Source organism: Chlamydotis macqueenii, chromosome 1 (genome assembly GCF_036417535.1).
Source record: "Chlamydotis macqueenii isolate bChlMac1 chromosome 1, bChlMac1.mat, whole genome shotgun sequence".
Taxonomy (NCBI): domain Eukaryota; kingdom Metazoa; phylum Chordata; class Aves; order Otidiformes; family Otididae; genus Chlamydotis; species Chlamydotis macqueenii.
This window is the reverse complement of record NC_141556.1, coordinates 57,715,820-57,739,972: the sequence shown is the minus strand read 5'-3', so window position 1 is coordinate 57,739,972 and position 24,153 is coordinate 57,715,820. Positions and strand designations below refer to the sequence as shown.

The 24,153-nt window shown below is 40.5% G+C and overlaps 1 protein-coding gene across 1 annotated transcript in view; it reads right to left on the bottom strand.

The window, feature by feature from the left end:
- MYH9 (myosin heavy chain 9) overlaps nt 1-24,153 on the bottom strand; it is a 72,474-nt gene that overhangs the window by 13,859 nt on the left and 34,462 nt on the right. The window contains exons 6-24 of the mRNA XM_086753621.1: nt 20,377-20,469; nt 19,603-19,666; nt 18,971-19,069; nt 17,959-18,102; nt 15,629-15,724; nt 14,455-14,573; nt 13,665-13,817; nt 11,162-11,335; nt 10,203-10,376; nt 9,494-9,608; nt 6,917-7,110; nt 6,444-6,565; nt 5,988-6,057; nt 3,949-4,109; nt 3,046-3,154; nt 1,905-2,036; nt 1,284-1,490; nt 629-766; nt 24-147 (exon numbers count right to left, since the gene is read on the bottom strand). Coding sequence (XP_086609747.1) covers nt 24-147; nt 629-766; nt 1,284-1,490; nt 1,905-2,036; nt 3,046-3,154; nt 3,949-4,109; nt 5,988-6,057; nt 6,444-6,565; nt 6,917-7,110; nt 9,494-9,608; nt 10,203-10,376; nt 11,162-11,335; nt 13,665-13,817; nt 14,455-14,573; nt 15,629-15,724; nt 17,959-18,102; nt 18,971-19,069; nt 19,603-19,666; nt 20,377-20,469 — 2,488 coding nt within the window. The remainder of the gene's footprint in view (nt 1-23; nt 148-628; nt 767-1,283; nt 1,491-1,904; nt 2,037-3,045; nt 3,155-3,948; nt 4,110-5,987; nt 6,058-6,443; nt 6,566-6,916; nt 7,111-9,493; nt 9,609-10,202; nt 10,377-11,161; nt 11,336-13,664; nt 13,818-14,454; nt 14,574-15,628; nt 15,725-17,958; nt 18,103-18,970; nt 19,070-19,602; nt 19,667-20,376; nt 20,470-24,153) is intronic.

Sequence of the window (24,153 nt, the reverse complement as noted above, 5' to 3'; positions counted from 1 at the left end):
AAAATAAAACAAAACCAAACCACCTTCAAGGTCTGTGATCATGGCCTCATGCTTATTCTTGAGTTTGGCTAAACTCTTAGATTTCTCCTCTTCCTCTGTAAGGTTTGTTGTAAATTCAGACATTCTGTCTTCCAACAGTTTCTTTTCCTGCAGAATGGAGAAGGCAGTGTCAAAGCAGTTGCGGAATTACAGGTGATTTTTCCAGAGCTGACTGTTCTTAAAGATCTCAATGGCATGAGTGCCTACTCCGGCTACAAGGAAGCTTGGAATGAAATAAATCCTTACAGGATTACGGATAGTATTCAAATAAATGTATTTGACAGCCCTTCCAAAGCTGTAAGGGAAGCCTGTTTATGAAATAACTTGATACTGTTTGGCATAATGATGTATCGGAAAACATTTGCTCGTGGATCATTATTTAGTCAAGGCTATTTAAATATCATACAATATTGACTTGTAAAGAATACATGCAAGCAGCTAATCTAAAATATCCAGGCCAAAGTCACCCAAGACAAGATTGAATCAATTCAAAAGTTTCCACATAAGGAAATGGTCAGCCTTTGGTGGGTTGCTCCAGGAGAAACACTTGTGCATCTTCAGTCTGCGTAAGAAGCTGCAGGAGTCTTACCTTAGCCAATTTGAGATTCTGATCTTCCAGGACTATCACATCTTCTTCCAGTTTCTTTAATTTGGCCTCCGTGGTCACTTTTTCTAGCTGCAACTTCTGCCTTGCGCTTTCCTCTTCTTCAAGCTGTTCCTCTAGTTCCTTCACAACACCCATAGAAAAGCAAGGTATTTGTCAGTGCCGTTCACGAAACAACGTAACGGCACAGTAGCAACAATAGAACTTGGAAGGTTTCTTTACCCTTCCTTCAAGGTATTATGAGTACTTTCCAGAAGTGACATCTCTGTCATAACTTAATGCAGTGTATTGCATTCTAACAAACAAGTTTCTAGGAGAATAAACAACACTGTTTTGCAAAGAATGCTACCATCCCAAAAACATCTGGCTTCAGCAAAGACTTGTCTAATTATTTGACAAGCAGCCATCATCTTCATCTTCAAGAATGGAACAGCTCATTCCGGATGACTGACTGAATGCTTCAGGCTCAGCACCAGAATCACTTCTACGTTCTATTGCTATTTCCACAGCTAGATTTTAGTATGTGCTGGTTTTTTTTTGGTTCTCTCTCTCTCTGTTTCCCTCCAAGTTGAGACAAAAGAACCACTGTAATCCCTACTTGCCTCTTTACTGACAAGATACAGCATTCCTAAGGCATTACCTGGATGTTCTGCTGCATTTTCTTCTTTTCAGCCTGCAGATGTTGACACCGTTCTTCCTCCTCCTCCACCCTTGCCTCCAGGTCATGACATATCTCCTCCAGTTCTTGTTTCTTGGCTGTCAGGCGGGCTCTTATCTCCTCAGCTTCAGCACAGAGTTCAGTTTCTGCTTGCAACTGTTCCTGCAGCTGCATCTTCTCTGCCATTAGCTACATTGGACAGAAAACCAGAAATACAAGCTCCGATTTACCAAAGCACTTAGCAATCTGTGTTAAGTGCAGTTACATGCTCCTGTGTTCCACAGTTACAGCCTTAATCACTGCAGCAGTTTACTGCTGCTAATCAAAAGCTAAACATCAAAATACAGTTTCTAAGCGTTTGTTCTCCTTCACAAATTATGCACTGCAACCACATATTATCTTAGCCGTAACAAATTTCTCAGAACATATCCATTTGAAATAATGAGATTGTCTAGTTTGAACAAGATGGCAGCCACGTCACATATTTCAACACGCTGGAATTCTGAACCTTGTCCATTAGACCAATAAAGCAAAGGAGGAGCTCTCAAGCAGTTGGCCTGGTGGAGAGAGAATGACTTTTACACATGAGATTTACAAAGTCACCTGGGCCTGGAAGGTCTCCATCTCACTCAGTCTATTTTCTGCAGCTAGCTGCTTCTCCTTGACCTTTATTAGTTCTTCTTCTTTGGCCATCATCTCCTCTTCCTGTCTGCTTACTTGCAGAAGGGGTTTCACCTGAAAGGGAAACCAAGGGAATGAGATGTGTATAGGGAACAAGGAAAACATGAAGAAATGCTCTTGTACTTGATAAGCACTGAATAAAACAACATTTTAGATAAGCGTTATATTTGAAGGACTGGCCAACTGTTTTGTTGTGAACACTGGGAGGATCATGGAGGACTAGGTATCATTTACTCTGCCAATAACACACTTTCTGCCTGCTCAACTTTTCCTCCAGGAGAGGATGCATCAGGAAAGGGTTTGGTAAATTCCAGGCCCTGAAGGGCTAAGTAGTAACAGCAGCAGAATAAAAAAGTTGCCATACAGTGAGGAAACTCACAGGTAAGTCAATGTAAACAAAAACCAAACACCCCCCACCTAAACCACCTAAACTGTGGCTAAACCACCACAACTGTGCTCCCCCACCAAAAACCCATAGAAGTCATTTCATAGGAAAGAGAACAAAAGTTTAAACTCCGCTCTCAACTCTCATTAAGCTGCAAAGTCTCATGGCTAAAAAGCAAGAAATCCCATATATTTAGAAAAGAGAACATTTCTTTGTGTGTTCATTGTCTTTATAAAGGTAAAATATCTAGAAGTCTAACAGCAAGATCAGATCTTGGTGATTTTCCTTTGCTCTTACAACCCTGGAGAAAGAGACAGCAAACCATCCTTGTATTAACAATTTTTGTCTAGTTAAATCAACTAGCCACATAGTAAATGACTCTTTGAAGTGCCATACCACCAAAGCAAGTGATCCTCTTACTCTTCTTAGGCATAAAGCATTAAAAGATTACTTCTGCTTTTCCACGACATTACTTGGTTGTGGAATCAAGCCTTTCACTTGGTTTATGCAGGCATACTGCATAGCTATAAAATACACTATGATATTCTCTGCCTAAGTGAATCAGGGTGTAATTGCAAGCCAGCCCAATTGTAGAGGAAGTGGGTTTTGTGCTCCCGTTCAATGAGAGAACCTGAAATTGCAACCAGACTATCAAAACTGCAAAGGGAAAAATATTACCTTGGTGAACAACCTCCACCATTGCCAGTTCCGCAGTTTCAAATAGGCAGCACAGTTCCTCTGAAGCACTTTCATGGCTGTCAATTGCTGCTGGCGCTTGGCAAAGGCTCTGCAAGGTAAGCGGAGATCAGACAAAGGAACCCACAGTGGCTCTCAATTCTCTCCACCACCAAGCCCTTTCGTAGATACCTCTGTATTTTTACTCTACAAGGTTCCCTCTAAAAACACAGAAACGTTTCCAGTTAACTTCCTCTGTCTTATAGAGTTTTATTCTGCTGAGTGGTTATCCTTTCCTTTAATCAATTTCCTATTTAATAAAGTTTTTCCCTAATGTCTTCTAATCTGAAAAGCCTCTCTATTTTCACTTCAAAAATGGGAGATCTGAAACAGAAGTGTGTTTTCCTGCCAATCTGACAGATACTACTTTTGTTTTTAGAACTGTACCATTTGCAGTCGTACCTAATAGCTTAAGAGAAACCCTACACCTTCTAGATCAGTACTGTACTAAGACCTTTTCATTTTCACATTTGCAGTTTGCAGCTCTTCTGTCAAAATCTTTGCCTGCTGTACAGTATTCCTATAGAGAGGAATAGACTTTACTGCTCTGGTAACATGTGGGATAGCAGCACACCAAGTTTCTTGCAGGTGCCACAAGTCCGGTATTACAGAGATCACAAAACCCTAAAACAACCATCAACTGTTACATACAACAAATAAATCATGGCCTTCCTGACAAAAAAAAACAAACAAACAAACAAAAAAAAAAACCAAAAAAACACACCCAAACCAAAATAAAAAAAAAATCAAACAATTTTCTAGTCAGCTTTTTTTGAAGAGAAACTTGTATGCGCATGGGAGAAATACACATTTATATAATGTACTTCACAAAAATATAGTCCTTACTTTCTGGCCAGGTAGCCTCTACAGCATGCTTGGAAGCCAATAATGACATCTGTGATCTTCAGGTCTCTCTCTTCTTCAAGATGAGCAAGGACTCCAGCTCTGAAAAACACTTTACTCTGTCCAATTCGGTAAAGGTTGGAATCCAGCTCCAATGCTTTGATCTAAAATGAGAGAGAGAAGAATTAACCATCTGCAAAGACTGCTTCATGTGAAACATCACAAAATATATTTGTGTCTCATGGCTGTAAGATACCCCTTCCCTACGATGAGCCACTCTGGACACCCAAAGTTGCTATCTCCCAATAAATTGGGAGAGACTCCTGTCTCAATTAAAGGAGTTAGAGCTCAGCCAAGTACAGCATGAAATGGAGGAAGAGACAGAAAATATGATAGAAAGCATTGTTTAACACAACACCGCATCAAGTACCCTGAACTACAAGGATGCTGTGAAGAACACGTGCCTAGTTCCAAGAGCCCTCTTCCTTTCCCAAAGGAAACACCTCTGTTGATCCTTCCTATTTATGGACATGTGTATTTAGGTGTATTCATACGTATTTATGGACACCAAGCTGTGTGGTGCTATCGACACGCTGGAGGCGAGTGATGCCATCCAGAGGGACCTTGACAGGCTGCAGAGGTGGGCCTGTACAAGTCTCATGAAGTTCAACCAGGCAAAGTGCAAGGTCCTGCAGCTGGGTCATGGCAATCCCAGGCACAAATACAGGCTGGGCAGAGAATGGATCGAGAGCAGCCCTGAGGAGGACTTGGGAGCGATGGTAGATGAGAAGCTCGATGTGAGCAGGCAATGCGCCCTTGCGGCCCAGAAGGCCAACCGCATCCTGGGCTGCATCAAAAGCAGCATGGCCAGCAGGTTGAGGGAGGTGATTCTCCCCCTCTACTCTGCCCTGGTGAGACCCCACCTGGAGTACTGCATCCAGTTCTGGAGCCCCCAACATAAGAAGGACATGGACCAGTTGGAGAGGGTCCAGAGGAAGGCCACAAAGATGATAAGAGGGCTGGAGCACCTCTCCTATGAGGACAGGCTGAGAGAGTTGGAGCTGTTCAGCCTGGAGAAGAATCAGCTTCAGGGAGACCTTATAGCAGTCTTCCAGTACCTCAAGGAGTACAAGAAAGATGAGGAGACTCTTCAGTAGGGCCTGTTGTGACAGGACTAGGGGTAACGGTTTCAAAATAGAGGGAGGCAGATTTAGATTAGATAGTAGGAAAAAATTTTTTACACTGAGGGTTGTAGAACACTGGCACACGTTGCCCAGAGAGGTGGTGGATGCCCCATCCCTGGAAACATTTAAGCCTAGGTTGGATGAGGCTCTGAACAACCTGACCTAGTGGAAGATGTCCCTGCTCCTTGCAGGGGGGTTGGACTAGATGACTTTTGAAGGTCCCTTCCAACCCTAACCATTCTATGATTCTATGATTTTTTTTTTCCAGTCCTAATCTTTGGTCAGACACAGGCACCTCAACCAACTTTCCCATTCCTTCAAAGGATTTGCTGTCAAAGCTTATACTACTTAAAAGGAATAAGGTATACTCCTTTAAGATAGAAAAAAGGGAATCCTTTACAGCCCAATTCAATTCAGTCTCTCGTAGTCTTAAAGCTATAGAGCTAAAGCTTTCCCTTTGAAGCAGGCAATTCTGCAGAAATTAATTGGAGCCTTCACTGAAAGCATTTGTCATCAGCAGGCCATTACAAAAAGTTTGTTGAAGCTCATACTTCAAGCATGTGCTAAAGATAACATTAATGTTTCTAAGCATTTTGATTCCAGGAATACTGCTGGCATCTCAAAGTGTATGCATCCATGGAAACAGAGAGATCCTCTTTGCCTAGGTTTTTTAACCTCATGCCAGTCAAAAGCCTCCATCTGTGAAACCAAGAAAAAGCTTTTTGCACCCTCTTCTCTCAGACAAAACATTCAACTTTGGAATTTTGGTCTGTGAGCACAAAATATATTTAACATGCAACAATTTCTACACCACAGCCATAAAGTTTTTATTCAAGTAGAGTTCCTGGAATGTCTTACCATCAGCACACAAGCCTGCTTCCCATCCATAAATCCTTTGGGAATTGCATTTGGAGTTAAGATTTCATATCTGAAAAGGAGAAAGCATTATACTAGTTACACAAGTGTATTTGAAAACAACAACAAAATCAGTAATGCATTTCTATGGCATTATGAGTTTAACAATTTATGGTTTTGTTAGAAGGAAAAAATCGCATCTCTAGACAGATGCAGAAGTATGAAGCAGCAGTGTTAGATGGGGTCCACTATGCCTCACCTTAACTACACACTTACTAGAAAAGAAGTCAAAGATGCTTTTGAGAGGCTTTGTGCCAGGGAATGCCAAAGAACAGATGTTCTGTGTTGCCACCTTTGAAAACAGTGGCAATCTAGCTGCAATAAAATACTTCAATTTTTGCACTTATATCTTAATTTTGCCAGGGTAAAGACTGCTTCAGATTCTTTTCTAGGCTTTACCTTTGTCTGAATTCCTGGAATACAACTCTGTTGGGGAAACCTTGACGACAAATACGGATTCCCTCCAGCACTCCATTACAGCGAAGCTGGTCGAGGACCAAGTGGGGATCTAGTTTTCCAGCCTAGTGAGGAAAAAGCATATTTTATAAATACCACAAAACTGTCACAAAAACAGCTTACCCCCTCACCTCCTCCTTTTTTTTTTTTTTTTTTTTTTAATAAAGCAACCAGTTCTCTTTTTCCCAGGTAGAAGTAATTGAAAGCTTTTATGCCACCTTAAGAAGAACTGCAAAGATCAGCTTCCAAAACTATGGTAAGTATACAGTTATTAAGGATGACCTTAAAAAGGTATCCTGAGAAAACAGGACCTCTTAAGATCTCTTGCAAAATCTGACAAAACATAGCAACCCAGCCACATGTTCCCAGAAGCCCACGTAAGAGTGCATGGGCTTTGCTGCTATAACTGTCTTTACCTTTTTCTCATGGTTGGGGATAATACAACGGACGAAGTTGGGATTGGTGTTCCTCAAGGTAGCCATTAGTTTAGCCAGTTGTTCCTTATAGAGCTGTCCCACTGTTCGGAACATACCCTTCCTGGTTTTAAAGGCCCCCGGCAATGCTGTATCTGACATACCAGCTACCTGATCCAGCCCAACAATACGGTCAACTAGAGAGAGCACAAGAGCGAGCATTAAGATTCTGCCACAAACAAAGGAAGTACTGGAACGTACAAAGAACATCTGGGTAGAACAGGATAAATGAGAGGAGCTGCAGGATCCTTTTTGCTTCATCTCTACACAGATGTCCACTCCTGTACAGAATTTGTGCAGGGATAGGAGCAGGAAGGAAAAAAAAAAGCAACAGCTCACTACAGGAAGTTTGAGTGAGGAATCAAACTTACTCCCAAATATATTCTACTAATGCTCTGGGTGGCAGCTCTGGAAGAGCAATCTAGAAGTGAGTTTCAGATGCTTTTACTTGCTTAGGTTACAATGAAAAAACAATAAACCAAGAGTTCTAGCTGCTAGCCCCGCAGAGTCAACTATCAGTTAACTCTGACCCAGAAGGTGCCACTGCTAAGAGAAAAAGCCCAGCTTCACTCTTGCAGTACAGGCAGAGCTGCCATGACCGGTGATCAGAAAAGCCGTATCTACTTGTAAACTGAGCAAACACGGTAAAAGGCATGACAGAAACCAAACCTCAAGATACCACTGCTTGAGTTATTTTTGGAGTACAAGTATTCTATAACAGAGACATGAATGATACCACTCGGAGAAAGTCAGAACTCTCTGCCCCAAGTTTCTCCACTATGCCACAGTGACATCCAAGCATTGATGACGCTATCACCTTGATCAGCAGACTCCATAGATCCTTTTTCTTCTACAGAAGTCAGCTAGATCTGACAGCAGCAGGGACAAGAAGGAACTAAAGCATTACTTTTTCCCATTGCTCTTCTACATGGAGATAAAATTCACCCACCCAACCAAAATCAACCGTATCACTATAAATTTCGACACCTCCAGTACATTTTTATTAAGGGCTTCAAGCCACTACTTCACTTTATCTTTAGTGGTTGGCTGATGCATGCACTAAGGCTCTCAGTATTCACAAAATACATCAGCTTGTGCTTAATTGGCTTCTGATTAAAAAAAACCAAAAAACAAAAACAAACCTGCTAAGAGAAACTCCTACAAAACAAGAAACAAGAAAGAATACTGTGATTTACAGCTAATATTAGTTTAGAACTGCTCACTTCTAGAGCAGCTGTTCAAATAGGGTCAAGGTTGTCTTATCAGAAAGAAAAGAAGGTTATGTTACTAGATGACATCACAGAGAAATCCACAGAACAGTGTCCCAGATTGCAGCTGGAGCAATCCTCTTAAAAATCTTGAGCCCTGCAATCTACATCAAGATAGCAAAAAGGACAGCCACTTGCAATAGAAGATCCAGCTAAGAACAGTCAATGAGAACTGATAAGCTGTGGTTCAGCTGACATTTGAAGTCCAAAAGAAGTTTCACACAGCAAAGGCCCCGTTAGGCACAAGTTGCTGGTGGCTGTTTTTCATGCAGTAAAAGTTTCTTTGCCAAACTAAATTTCTTTTAAATGATCAGCAGCTGAAGTCAAATCCCAATACTAGAATCAATGTTAAACTAGATTTCAGTTTAAATATCTCAGAAATCTTCCTTCCAAATCTTGCAAGAAATACAGCCTTGCTAGCTCTAAGCTCAAACAGTTGTCAGGGATTTGCTTTTAGCTGTTGCTACACGAGTCTTGCAAGAGTAAACTTTAGCACCTGAATATATCCATATCTTTCCTGTATCCACTTGCAAGGTGAGAGTTTTGCTTTTGTTTTAAAAGTCCATGAGGAGCTACTAGCACAAAGCAGAGGAAATGAACAAGAAAGACAAGCAGGTATGACAAAGGGACAAAGAAGTTAACGGAAGCGATTCTTGCACAGCTCTAGGATGCATTACACACATGACACAACAGCTGGGTTTCTCAGTCACCTGGTTCTAGATGAAGAATAGGAAAGTGTTGATAGAAATAGGCTCTCTGAACGTTCTGCATCTCTGCAACAGACAGAGACGTCAAAGAAAACCCACCACAGAAAGTGACAGCAACAGTAAGACTCAAAAGCAGATAAACCCAGAGAAGATAGTAAGATACTGAACAACACTGCAGGAAGAGCATTGCAGGACTGAAAACAGATTCAACCTCAGATCTTGTGTTGGAGTGCTGCAGCATGCAAGCTGCTGGGACATAGTAGTGCATTCATATTTTATCCTCAAATTTTTGGTTTCAAGAAGTGACTGCTATACATACGCAGCAAGCTTAACATAAGTTGATGCAAGTGAACCTCTCTCTTGAGTTACAGCGAGCATTTAATGCAATACCATGATGTAAACAAAGGATGTTTCAGATAATGCTCATCTTGGTGGCTTAGTCTTCAGGGGAAGAAGCAACATGGCTCATCATAAACTTTTGATGATCAAACTAACTCTTCACGTAAAACAAGAGAAAACAGATGAGATTAAGTTTAATTACATACCATCTTTCCACAGCTCAGACACAAACTTATCCGATGACTGGTGGAGAAGAGTAGCAATGTTATCATTCAGTGGATCCATGTTCTTCATCAGCCATTCATCTGCTTTATAATCCACCTGGAGAAGATAAACGTGTCAAGAAACTTGGAAGGGATTTTCTGCAGCACTATATGCAACAAGATTCCGTAAAGTCTATAAAAGTAGCACTCACATTTGCACAATCAACAACATATTACCTAATCATTCTTGGATTTGCTATCTAAGTAAACATACCTACAAATTTTAAACCCTAGCAAACAGCTGTTCTGTTCTGTCAGTACAGGGAATGGATTTGCAATGCTAGTTTGCACCACCCAGACTGTGACACAAAAACTAACTGCATCATCATTTTTGGTGATGAAGTCTTGATGTAAGGTTTCTGAAAAATACCTTCAATCTCACCAAGTCACAGAGAACAAATTTAAATTGGTCTCAGCTTCACATGTCTTCAACTATACATCTATAACTTGCAGGCAAATCCCCTTAGGTCCTGTAAGGTCCACAGCAATAACGGACCTTACAGGGCCACTATTAGTGGGAAACCAGTGAAATCTTCCCCTGGTTTCCTATAGGCAGCCATTTTGGTAAGTGGCCATTTCCAAGAAGCAGTGTTATGAATCACAAAATACAGCAGACATTCCCATGTTCACATTTTAGCTACTAATTCTTTACCTTGCCAGCATAATGTATGATACAGAAGTCAGCTTTGTCTTTCAGCTGTTTTGGCTTCTGAAATTTGGGGTGGGTGCCTTGCTCCTGCATAACTTTTTCCACAAAGCTTTTGTCTGTTGCTTTTGGGAACCAGCACTCTTCATCCAGCAGGGCCAGTATACCAGGAGGCCCAGCCTTAAAGAAAGAAAACATCAAAATATCATTAAATACATGACTATGCCAATAATTAACACCTGTAGATGGTTAGGGGCAAAAAAAAAGATACCTAAGCCTGATCCTCATCACATTCACCTGTTGTGTTTTATCAGTTCAACTATTTCCACACTAATAGAAATTGTTAATGATTCTTCAAAATCCTCATCTGAATTCTGAACATGTTTATGAGAAGGTCTCTTCCATGACATTTGTCTAGGTTGTTTACATGGGAAAAAAAATCTTTTAAATAGAAGGAACACTATCACACTGTTCTCCAAATATCCAGGTGTTTGAATGCAGAAGACCATAGTAGAACATTCTGCAAGCTGGTCCTTACTATTGGAAGATCTACTGTGAAACTTATAAATTTCCAAGTTTTATTAGAGCAGAATGAAAGTAGAGACTCATAGCTTCACATCACACACAGTTAAGTAAGGAAGCTCACACTACTTACGGTAAGCCACACATACATCTAGCACCATGCAGATCTACACAAATGGAGACAGTTTTGTGAAAGGAAGAAGTGGCTGACTAGATCTATTTTTATGCAATATTTCCTACAAAAATGATAGTAACATATTTATTGGTGACATACTTTCAGACAAAGAGGAAACTTTTAACTTCTGCTTCTAAGCATACCACAGTGCCAGTAGATTACAAAAGCTAGAGAGCTGGTTTTCAGTCTAAAAGGTGGAGGTTATGTGCTCAATGACAAAATTAGTGCAGCCATTTCTTGCTGCTTGACAGTAAAACAACAAGCTTACCGGCTTCTCTATGAGGTCAATGCAGGGCTGCAGATCCAGGCCAAAGTCAATGAAATTCCACTCTATGCCCTCCCTCTGGTATTCCTCTTGCTCCAGAATGAACATGGTGTGGTTAAAGAGCTGCTGCAACTTTTCATTTGTGTAGTTAATACACAACTGCTCAAAAGAGTTCAGCTAATGAAGAAAGAGGTAGAAAGATGTTTGAACAGTTGCTTTTGAAAACACACTTACTACTATCTTAGCATGAAAGATCACATCTATAGTTCAGGAATTTAAGCTAGTGTTTCCTGTGGGGTGGACCACCCTTTGTCAATAATCTGATCTGCTTATGAACTGCCTTTCCTGTAACATGCCACTGCATCACTGCTGCAATCCCTAGGGAAGTTGATACACAATGTTCCTCAGACTTTGCAAAAGAATGTTCAGCTGTAAACAGCAGAATTACTGCAACTACTTAACCCGGGAACAGAAAAGACTCTGGTTTTATCACAAACTCAGAGGTAGCAGGTCCTCTTCATAAGAGGAGGAAGCAACAGAAGCCTGAAGAGAAATTCCTCTAAGCATGGGGACTGGAAAGTCCCTTTTTAATCCTCACATATAAAAATCAGAGCAAGGAAAGTGAGGGAAATTTCTTCAACATTTCCAGATTTCTTCAAACTGTAAGGACAAGGTTAATAACCAGGGGTGCATTTTCACATTAGACCACACTAAATATAATGCAGCTGCTGAAGAGAATGGTCCTGTTCTACTTCCTCCATCTTTTATGAATTCCTAATCATGTATTTCTACTCCTTTCATTTTAATGAGGTCCAGCAACCATAAAACCAAAGGTAGACTTGATTGGGGGGAGGGGGGTGGGGGGGGTGGGTTGGGGGCGGGGGGGGGAAAGAACTCTTCTGTGGCTTAGTTTTCTATTTAATTAATAAATTGGTCTAATTCACCCTGCAGTTGCACATGAGCTAGATCCAGGTTGATAGGAGCTGCCTGGCTGGGATAATGGGGATGACAGAATAGTTATTTTCTGATGGCAGCCTGTGCTCGCTCCAGACTAAGTATAATGCAAAGTCACATTCTAAAATTGTTGTTTCATAGACATAATGCTGTGGCCTAACACTTCACTGTCACCTATAGAGGGAGCTCCCACTTCCCCCTTTGCAGACTAATTCAATTATAAAACACCATAAGAAAATATTTTCTGCAGGGCTAGAGGTGAACAGTTGCAGTCAGGAGTAGCAGAGGGGAAAAAGAGCAAGTTCATTCCTTGTCTGCATCCAGGAGCTGTTAAATCAGTGTAGCTCTATGCGAAACCACATTCTGATCCCAACAGAACATATGTTGGCTCTTGCGGCCCAGAAGGCCAACCGCATCCTGGGCTGCATCAAGAGGAGCATGGCCAGCAGGTCGAGGGAGGTGATTCTGCCCCTCTACTCTGCCCTGGTGAGACCCCACCTGGAGTACTGCGTCCAGTTCTGGAGTCCCCAACACAAGAAGGACATGGACCAGTTGGAATGGGTCCAGAGGAGTGCCACAAAGATGATCAGAGGGCTGGAGCACCTCTCCTATGAGGACAGGCTGAGAGAGTTGGGGCTGTTGAGCCTGCAGAAGAGGAGGCTCCAGGGAGACCTGATAGCGGTCTTCCAATACCTCAAGGGGGCCTACAGGAAAGATGGGGAGAAGCTGTTCAGTAGGGCCTGTTGTGATAGAACAAGGGGTAATGGGTTTAAATTAGAAGGAGGTAGGTTTAGATTAGATATTAGAAAAAAATTTTTTACAATGAGAGTTGTAGAGCACTGGAACAGGTTGCCCAGAGAGGTGGTGGATGCCCCATCCCTGGAATCGTTCAAGGCCAGGCTGGATGAGGCTCTGAGCAACCTGATCTAGTCAGGGATGTCCCTGCTTCTTGCAGGGGGGTTGGACTAGATGACCGTTGCAGGTCCCTTCCAACTCTAACTATTCTATGATTCTATGGTACTCTGTCTTTGTCTTTTCCAAAACTCATGATGAGGAAGAAGAAACCACTTCTAACAATTTTTAGTGATGCTAACAGGTTTCAGTGGTCCATCCTTTAGATATTTTGGGATAGATTAATGTGACATAAAATTTGAAGTCCAGTGGTGATCCGTAATTTTACACGATATTTTTAAAGACTTCTTTGCAGGTTAGCAAACTCTTAAGCTGAGCTATAACGAGTCAAGAACATCTGGAATTGTGAAATTAAAATAATTCTGATGTATACACCAAAAAGGATGCAAGCACCAGAATATAGCAATGAGATAAAACATTTGCAGAATACCTAAAATACTAAAGAATGAACCACTTATTTCAAGAAACAACATATCTGACAGTTCACATCAGCAGGGATCTCAAATAACAAACGTGGAAAACACATCCTTTCCTAGCCAGGACAGCTATACTATTCTTTCCCAGTTTTAAAGTGATTTTCTTTAGCAGTCTTTGTTCCATGGCAAACTGTGCTGAGTGCAAGGACCTGACTTCTCCTTACCTCAAAAATCTCAAAGCCAGCAATGTCAAGGATTCCAATGAAGGATGCACCCTGTCGCTTGGTCTTATCCAATGCTTTGTTGATACGCATAACTAGCCACCGGAACATACGTTCGTAAGTGGCTTTAGCCAGCGCTTCAATGGCAAAGTCAGCCTAAACAGAAAAAAGACAAAGATCAGGAGTTACATTCTAACACAAAGGAAGTCACAGATTATATTGTTTTACCATCTAATGGCGAACTGCAGCCCAAGATTTTTCTCTCCACCACCAAACTCACTGAACAAGGCCCATTTCAGAGGTTATTCCCAATGAAAAGTAGATAGCACAGCGATACTCCATAACAAGAACGAAGAATTTGTCTTACTAAATTTACATTCAGTTTCAAGGGTGAGCAGCAAATTCCTCCACTCTAGTAGCTGACCTGCTCGAAACCACTGCTTTCTATATTACAGCAATGTGAAAATATCATCCTTGCATCCAGCACTAAAGGAACTTACTCCCTTGGGACAGCCAGTCACCAAAATTAGGGGAGTTTTGTTTTCAGTTTGTTTTTTTTTTTTATTCAGATGAGAAAAAAAATGCTAGAGGGGTAGGGTGACTTCTATCTTTATACAGATCAAGTGAGCAAATATTAGAAGCAATATGTATGCTACATTATTCAAGTATGGTTCCATACATTGCAGCCATAAAGATGGTTATTAAATGCTAAAGAAACCTCTAACACAGTTGTTAGCTTTGTGGTGGCAAGATTAAAGACTAAATTACTCACTCATTTTTAGAGAATGCATACCTGCTCCTTTGTCTGAGCTTTCTGGACGTAGTCTCGCCCAACTTTGATGCGAGGAGTCAGAATACCTCTAGTGAAATCAGTCACATTGATACCCAACAGGTGAGACACTTTCTGAGCAGCTGAAAATGGTAAGAGGAAACAACAAATAGATTAATGTTCTTTTGTTTTTCTCACAGAAAGCAAAACAAAAAGGAAAAACATTCCTGCAACTGCCTTCCTGAAATAGTCATGAAACACCTTAAAAAAACATTAAATGAAGAACAGGTTAATGAGACAAAGAAAGGTATCTTCAAAAATCCCCCCCCAAATTCTTACAACCCATACTACAGGCTATTGAGTTTCTCCAGAAGCCACGAGAGTAAATTTGAAGCAATACTCTTATACCACCGAGTCCTAACTTGGAAGCTTTAGAAAGTTCATAGTCTATAATCAATTTAAAGACACATTAAGTAATGGATTTCTTAATCAAGGTAATTGTTCTGTCTTCATCTACTGATTAATCTTTGAGGTAACTCTGTACTTCAGATTTAAGATCCAAAACGCAAATGGTTTACTCCCCTCCTCAAACTGCCATTTAGAGCATATTTTCCATAATAATAATAATAGCCAAAAATATAAACACTTAAAGATAAATTAGCAACCTCTTATATTTCTGTAGTACATCTATAATGAAGGCTTAAGAGCTAGGTTTTTCGACAGATACCCTTCTATTATGTGAAACATGGTACTATTAAAACATGAGCACATACTTTAGACCCACCACAAAACTATTCACCTTACTCTTACAGTTACAAATCCACCTACAAAGTCAGCAAAGAACACTCCTTAAAGTCTGGTAACATAGGTTTGTAGGAGCTATCATTCCTAGGTTGGTTAAAACACACACAAGCTACATATTCCAGTAAAGTAATCCTTTTCTCACGGTCATCAGGTGTAGTCCTGTCACAAGAACAGGGCCACATTCTTGCCCATGGGTGGCTGCAAACTCATGCCTGGCAGAACAGTCTGTATTTGTATGAAGGAGCATGTCAGCTCCTTTGACAAATAATTCATCTTCTAGAAAAACAGGACTCCAGCACTTTCTACACACTGTAATATATTATTCTACTTGCAAGAACTTCCTGTAGGTTTTTTTTTGCACTTTTCTTTGTGGTAGGAAGAGGAGATTGGTTACCTGTATTGTCTGGCATAGAGGCTTGGTCTGTATTACGCTCCTTCTTGAAAACTATGTTGCCAAGTTGAAGAACACCTGAGATAACCTTCAGCAGACCTTTTAAATAATAACAATAATAATAATACCTTAGTGTCAGACACCACCAAAAGCCCTGATATGACCCAGCTACCTTTCCTGACATGGTTAAAAGGCCCTTTTCAACATCCCAAAGAACTTTCTGGAATTTGGAAAAAAACACAACAGGTAACTCCTCTGCATGACTCCTATTCAGGACACAGGACTTTCCCTGTCCCTCCTGTGCAAGGTTACACAGTCTGGAAATTTACCCATTCTCAGCATTGTTATAGTAAAGCAGGAGACAGGATTAAGGATAATGTGCCATCCTACATCATCTATATTTTTTGATAAAACATTTGTTCTCTGTTAGAGGGCCAAAATTCACTGTTTTCCTGAATGACTACTGTTAAACACAGGAAAGAGACAGCTCTTAAGGTACAAACCAATTAAGAAAGGAAGATTTTGCTCCCTTAACCCCATATCACTTTCAGCTCCCTGACCAAGGTCTACAGTCCACAGAGACACACACTGTAACACATGAAGGGCAGCAGGATGTGGGTGAAAGTGCCTGTACCATAACTATTACTAATTACATGCTGAAGCACCCCCACCCACTGATAATGATATATTCATACACTTCAGACGGTGCACGTCACGAAAGCAGCATCAGATGCTAGAACAGGAAAGACATTTTTCAATGCCATAGCATCAATTCAGTTTTCACCGTGTATCAAAGCTCATTGCTCAAGGCAACTAGAAGCTGTTCTGCAAAGTAAACTGCCAGTTACTTGTAGAGGAGATCTTGCACCAAAGACTTTTTCATCCTCTAATCTCTACCTGTTACAGAAACATTTGTTTTAAAACAATATCTTTTTGATAGCCGAGCAAACAAAGGCTCCATATATGCTACATCAGGACTAACAGAAAAGAAACATATATGTTCCTAGTGGTATGTTATGAAATCCAGTGGTTTGACACCTGAATTTGGAGTTCTGGCACTTGGAAAGACAGCTTGTTTTGATGTTGTCTCATAAATGAACATAGTGTTTAGACTTTACACCAAAACTAAGTAAGCCTACCATCCTGCCAGCTACTCTATGTATTATTCTTCTAAGCCTATAAGGAACATCAATGCACTTCACACTTTGACCAGCAAGTGCAAAACACTAAAGCTAGCTTTGGTGTAGTGGCTGGAACAAAAAGTTCATCTACGGAACAGCAAAGACATGCCATACAGCATACATTAAAAACTGGACTCAAAACTGAGCATAGCAGGACATCCTGACAATAAATTAGGCTGCCGATTCTTTTATTTGGTTTAGGCAAATTTTTCTTCCCCTCCACACAGCAGTTTCAGTCACAGACGATTCGGGGTATCAAGAATTGTAATAACCTGTGGATAACGACAGCATGGATATATAGCAGGCTGGACCGTGAAGAGCAATAGTTAAGGCACAGGCACATATTCCCTACAGCCACAAGAGCTGCAGCCTCCAGCAGAGGAGCTGGTGACCTCAAACCACCACAGATCCTTTTTTTAATGCAGAGAAAAAACAGTCCTAGTTTTAGAAGACCTTATACATCTAGAAATTGATATTTTTCAGAACACTGGTTCCCAACCAATGAGGCAGATCACAAATGAGACAGCACAGAGCTCTGGTGAATACGTATTACTGCACTTTGTGCTGGCTGCATGTAATTCTAGCTTCATGGTCATGGTACTGTGCTCCCAGAATCAGACAATATTAATTTCTGATCAGCAGTTCAGTGGTTCAGTGTTAAGCTGGAAATAAAGGCACTACGACCAGGCTATTCTCAAAGTACTAATCCAGCAGTGGTTGGATTAGGTACTTTAAAGCCACTGCTTAGGGACTGGGGGAGCACACAAGCCATGCACTGCACAAGAGAATGAGAGGATTCTTTTATCTTGGATATGTTATTCATAAACTGGATATAGAGCCCCCAGATTGGGAATAAAAACAGCAGCCATGTTTTCATTAGCTGCTTGACTTCTAACCTTAACTGTATAACCCGAAACTCTGCTGGTAGATTCTGAGGTGGGTTACTCCAAAGCCACTATGTTTATTACTTGCACACTGTTCACCGGGGGGGCGGGAGGCACGGGGCAGGAGGGGAAGGGGGTTGGGGATTGTGTGTGGACACCAGACAAAACAAAACCAACAAAAAAAAAAAAAAAAAAAAAGCTCTATAGAGGTATGATCTGCTCCTTCTTTCCTTTCCTTGCATTTTCAAGCCCTTTAGAGGATTCATACCCATTTGCTCCTCATCTGGAATGCCCATGATCTTCATGGCCTCCATGGTTTCCTGAAACATATCTTTGTCTTGCTGACCCGGGATCGTAACATGTCCATTGGAAAGGAAGCGATATTTGTTGTAAGGCTCCAGCAGCAGATCAGCTTTGGAAAGAATTGAGAAAGAAGTTACTATGGTTTTTGTTGTTTTGTTTTGTTTTTTTTTTTTCCCTTTTTAAATAGACAACAAGCTACCACTGAGATTACATTTCTGACTTGCATATGCTAGCAGGTGCTGGATGAATCTGGGATTAAGCCCAGTTTTACTGCAGACTGAAATTTAATGTATTTTAGATAAAAATTGGACTTTTTCTGTCTTATTTCTATGTCCCCCTCTGGACTACTTCACCAAAGCAGTGTCAATCATCATTATGCCCTAAGTCTATAAGAAGCAGGGATTAACTTGAAAGCAAAATTGCCTTTAATTTCAGGCACCTCATCTGTTTCAAGTGAGGGGAATGTTAATATATAGCTCTTGAAACAGTAGCAACTATGAGAAAAGTCCTCTCCTTCTGTCACCTCCAGATCAATCAGTAGTTCCCGCACAACATGGACCCTGATTACTAGGTGGAGCTAGGTGCACTGGGATCCTAGACTTTTGAGCTTCTTAGGCACCAGCAGCTTTGCTCCATTCAGTTAAACACTGAGTGCGTCACAGCAGGACTGCTCCTGCACTGGAAGGGTTTACATCACACAAGACCAGACTAAACATGGGACAGTGATTTAGATAAGGAAGGGCGTAGAGTCATTGCTGGCAAGGAGACAAGTGCAGAAAGGAACCAGAGAAGCAAGCTTTCAGGAACTGAGAAGTGCAAGGGGAGGGCAGAGGGATGTACGAGCATAGAGAAGAAGTGGAGGAGAGGTGACCATATCTAAAAGAAATTATGAAGGAACAGGTCCTAGCCTACAAGCGTTTTGGACCCTCTGTCATTGTGATAAGGGAACCTCATAACTACAACAAAGTCACACTTACTTTTCAAATGCTCGCCTGCCCCAGATAGCAGGTAGTAAAAGATGTGGAAGGTTCTCTCCTCTTTGGCTTGACGAATTGCACGTGACTTCTCCAGCAGATCTTCAGAGAGTCAAGGCATATGGCAGGACATACAAGTCACTTCCTAGTCTATCACAGAAGAAAAAACACTTCTCCTCATGCCAGTTAACAGGGGTATTAATTTAGCAATCATTATCAGTCAACAACCCACTGAGCTTCTGGTCCCAGTTCTGCCAGCCTCTGAATGATGGCTATGATGAGAGAGAATTAACTGAGAAAAAACAGTGGCCATTCATCCCCACTTGCCTTGGACAGAAGTGAGAATGGCTTATGAAATTCCAAAGCCATTCATCTTATTGCAGTTTATGCTTCTATTTCAGCCTCCTAAGATTAGAATTAATTCAAAAAAGCTTTCCACCATGATCACAAAGGTTACAAAATACTATACGAAGAAATAGAAGACTACAACAGTAGTCTTGCCAGCATAAATTTGAGTGCTTCCTACCATTTTCTCAATCTGACAAACAAAGTCAGTTGTGAAAAGATTGCTAGGTACCGTTAACGCCACCTCTACAGCTTTCACTTCTCCTTTTAAATGGTTACAGAAAGGATACAGGTCTCAATATTGGCTCCAACAATGTAGCCGTTGACATCAAAGTTGATTCTGATGAACTTGCCCTAAGAGTAAGACAAAAGCATTAAAACTAGTATTCACTCTATCTGGTAACAGCAGTAAACAGCAAAGGTAAATCTTCTCTTTTTAATCCAGGAAAGGAAATTCAGAACAGGTCAGGCAGGTTTCAGGCAAAACATAAGGTCAGCCAATAGGCAATGCCTGCTGATCACAACAGCGATTTAACAAAAATGACAGCAAACACTTTCAGACATTTCTGACATTCAGATAGTCTACAATTCAAATTCATTATGTTTCAGCCTAAATTTCCCACAACCAGGGTCCCTTCATTTTCATGTGCTATATAGTCTGGACAGTTCTGCTTCCTTCAACATTAGCTTCAACTATTTTCATTTAATTCCAGCTCTAGCTCCTCCATCTGCCTCTCAGATGCTGTCCATTGCTCTCCAGAGCAAGTAAAATAAGGATCCATATTTGCTCTCTAAGATAAAACTGATTGTAATAAACTTGCAACAAAAATCAGCATAGATGATCCTGGCATAGGGTCAGGTCCCTTCATTCCAGAGACCCATCCGGTCTATTCTAGACAATTCACTGAATTAAATTCACATCCCACATTAATTTGAGTGAAGTGACTCACAGACAGTTATCCTATTCCTGTTCTGTCCCTGACAACAATTCACCCAAAAGCAGATCAAGTCTCCCCTCTGGAAAGTGCAGAATACTGGCAACCATGCTGGATAGTAATACTCACAAATCTTGAGGAGTTGTCATTCTTTACTGTCTTGGCATTTCCAAAGGCCTCCAGAATGGGATTAGCCTGGAGCAACTGTCTCTCCAGTTCTCCCTAGAGAGAAATCAGAAATTAATAAACTAGGCAGCAACCTACTGCATTTACTTTGGGTCAAATCGGCGCTGAAGTTTCAATTCACACTAGCTTGGCATCTGTTGTAGAGAAGCCATGTTAAATCTTAGGAAATGATCCCTTAAATCTTCAAAGGAGACTCATTAGTTATCTAGGTAAAACAGAAAATTCACAAATATGCCTTATTCCCTTCCTCAACACAAGGACATCCCAGTGCTGTCTTCTGTTAACAAAAAGCCCTTCAAAGCCACTTGGCTATCACATCCCACAGACTTCTCAGGATCAAAGCAACACGCCGTACCATCCAAGATCAGGCTCTCATCCCAAAAGTGTCTTGCCATCTAGGCTGGAACAGTGAGGAAAACCCTGTCTTGCTACTGCGAGACAGCCTTGAACTCTGCTAGTGGTAGGTTAAGAAGCTAGTCTGAAAAGGTTTAATGCTTTTAAAATGCAGAAACAAAACAAAAAGCTTGCACTGAGAGACTACATCTTCCAAAACACAAACAAGCAAAAACCTCCTTTGTAAGGAGGCACATAAAAAAGAGAATTAGTGGTATCCCACAAACTGCATGATCGCTTGTATTCTGTTGCCGTATTTGTACACTCCTCCCCTCAAGGAACACAAAATGCTGGAGCTGTAGAAAAAGGAAATCCAGAACCTTTATCCCTGCCAAGTACCAGACCATTGGTGCATACACACCTTTCCCTGCAGGCGCTAGACATATTTCTGGTTGTTTTTAAAAATTACTTGTCCTCTGTGCTAAAAGCATGGAGTTCTATATATTTCAAGATTATCTAAAAAACTTCTAGAGACAGAAGATGACAGTTTAGATTAATGTTTCTCTTTTTAGCAGTTATCACTAAGTACTCAAGACTTCCTGTGCGTAACGGATGGAAATGAAGTTTGATTCATGAGAACTGGAATTTATGGGCAAATTATTTAAGGGTATTTCTAAAGGAAAATTGTTCCCACTCATTCTCAAAGTGCATTATAAAACAGATTAGTCCTTACACAGTCTCTCTAAAAATACATGCATTAAAAACAAGCAAACAAAAAAAACCAAAAGAGGAAGATACACGAGAAACTGTATAAAGAACTACAAGTCTTTATTTCTTACTTCCACAATCAGCTCACTTCATATTTGTAAAGTGCAAGGTCAAATAAGACCCTCAATCCCTGTAGAACTGTACATATACAGAAGGGGCAGCTGCTGCAAACACTTCCATTCACTGTCAAGTATATATAGCAAGGGGCTTAGGCCTGGGAAGGGAACCTGAACCAACTCATCTGCTCTCTTACAACAGAGCCAGCGTGCGGCTTTGTAAGAATCTTGAAGTTAGAGTTCAGACCTTGAAACTGTGTGGCAGTCACATTTCCCCTTCTATTCTGGCACATGCACTTAAGAGAACACTCTTCCCTCATCTCATTCCTCCTCCACATCCTGCAGTGAAGCCCTAGGCCTTTGTGACTGCAATCTGTTACTATGCAAGTGAGAGAGACCACCAATATAGCATTTCAACCCAACTATGGAACATGTAGGGAAGATACTTTTAAAAGCCCATTTTAAACTCTAAACAGAATTCAGGCTTTGACATCAAATCTGTTTTAATTATTTGGCTAAAAATAAAACTAAGGTCATGCTTAGCTACACAAAGATCCGAAGTTTACAGAAATCCATACTATAGACCTCCTGTCATTTAGTGCCTTAGTAAGAAAGTGTCATTAGTGTCAAGGAGGTGTTGGTAAACTGTAGTTTAGAAGCAATTAGGTCTCCTGAGCCACCAAGGTAGCAATACACAGAGAACGCCAGCTCAGGGACACAGCAATATGAAGCTGTGGGGAAAGGAAAATGTTAAAGAGTTGATCAAGTCGGTTCTCATGACTTGCCTTAGCACCACGATACAGTGGGAAGAGCAAGTTCTCAGCATGCCATGGTAGCAGCACATAAGATTAACTGGCTGCAATTACTGTGATGTATCCATTCCTTGCTGGCATGCACTGCACACTGTCTTTGTTTAAAAGGAAAATTCCTTTCTCTTTAAAATTGTAAAGAAGTTTTTGGGTGGGATTTGTTGTTTGTTTGGAGTTTTTTAACCTTAAATTTTGATGATCACCTTTCACTGAAGGAAAAGACTTCATTATTGTTATACAATGGGCAATTTTGCAAAGCAAAACCAGTAAAACACAGAGCTGTCCATCACAAGCTTTCTAGAAATTCTAAGGTTCCTATCATTAAGATGCTGCCAATTTTCTGACACCTGTAATTGCCATTCCCTGAACTGAAACAGATTTATTTAATACTTGGCATGCATTTGAAGTACATACAATACTCCTTATAAAAAGGGAAGCAATAACAGCCACTGGAGCTGTTGGGCAGCGCACATTCTTCAGTACGCTCTCCTCCTTTTGCTCTGAAGTTACAACACCAATTTAAAGCAACTAAAATCCTTGACATATATCTTGTACTCTGAATTTTTTGCATCTCATACACTTTTTGGAATGATTTCTATGCAAAGTAGAAGTTTTGTCAGCCATTTATACCTCAGGAAGCAGGAGAAAGGCATCTAGAAATCTCAGCTAGCTTTAAACAGCACACAATTTAAAAAACTAAAAGATGAGGGAGGGTGTTTGGGGTTTTGTTTGTTTTGGTGGGGTTTTTGTTGTTTTGGTTTTTACACTTTAGGGATTTGCTTTTGTTTTCTTCTCTGCAGTCATGTGTGAGATTCTCAAGTAATTGAATCCAAAAAACAGTGCGTTGGATGTGGAAGGGAAAAAGATCATCAATAACTTAACCTGCACTACAAATATTTAAGCATTAGAAACTATTACTCATTAATTTCTGATTAGCTGTGAACATTCTCATCTTGAAAAAAACTATTACACAATTTAAGATGTCAGTAAAAAAGCAGAGATTAAACATGGGAAAACATCAATCTCAACTTGCACAAATAAAGTTTCATCAAATGAAAAAAAGTGTTTATATAATTAGATTCAGTAGGCCCCAAAAGCAGCCCTAATGTGCTTAGTAATCACACCATGCAGGTAGAAGCTATTCAGCTGAATATACTAATGCACTGGGATCAGTGGAAGGTGCCAGTACCTCCAAAAACAAGAGAGCTAGAGCTGAAGAACATGCTTGAAAAACTTGACTTTGCTCTCATACTTGGAAAAACAGGGGTTTACATCCAAAACTTCTCGTAGGTGACAGTCAAGAAGTCTTCCTGGTAGATAAAGCACCACTACTTTCTATATTACTATTGGAGAAGTTCCATGCCTAGTCTTGTAGCACAAAGGTTCGACACAATCATATTCTGCCTTAAAGAAGAAAATCTGCCGTGACCAGTATACCAGAGATCCTCAAAAAATTTAACACATTCATCTTCATAAATGTTTATAATCTGGTTCCAAGTTTAAGGTTTGTAAAGAGTTTTTCCATAGAGCACTCATTACCAATTAACATTCAAAGACTCCAGTTCTAAATCCTCTCTGGTAAAGCCAGTGCTACTCTTTAGTCAAAAAAACTGGACCAAAATGTGAGCTGCAGGACTTTCCAGAAGAATCAAAACTTAAGGGGAAAAAAAAAAAAAAAAAAAAAAAAAAAGAAAAGAAAAAAAGAGGAAAAAAAAAGAGAAAAAAAAAAAAGAAAAAGTCAAACTTGGGCAAAT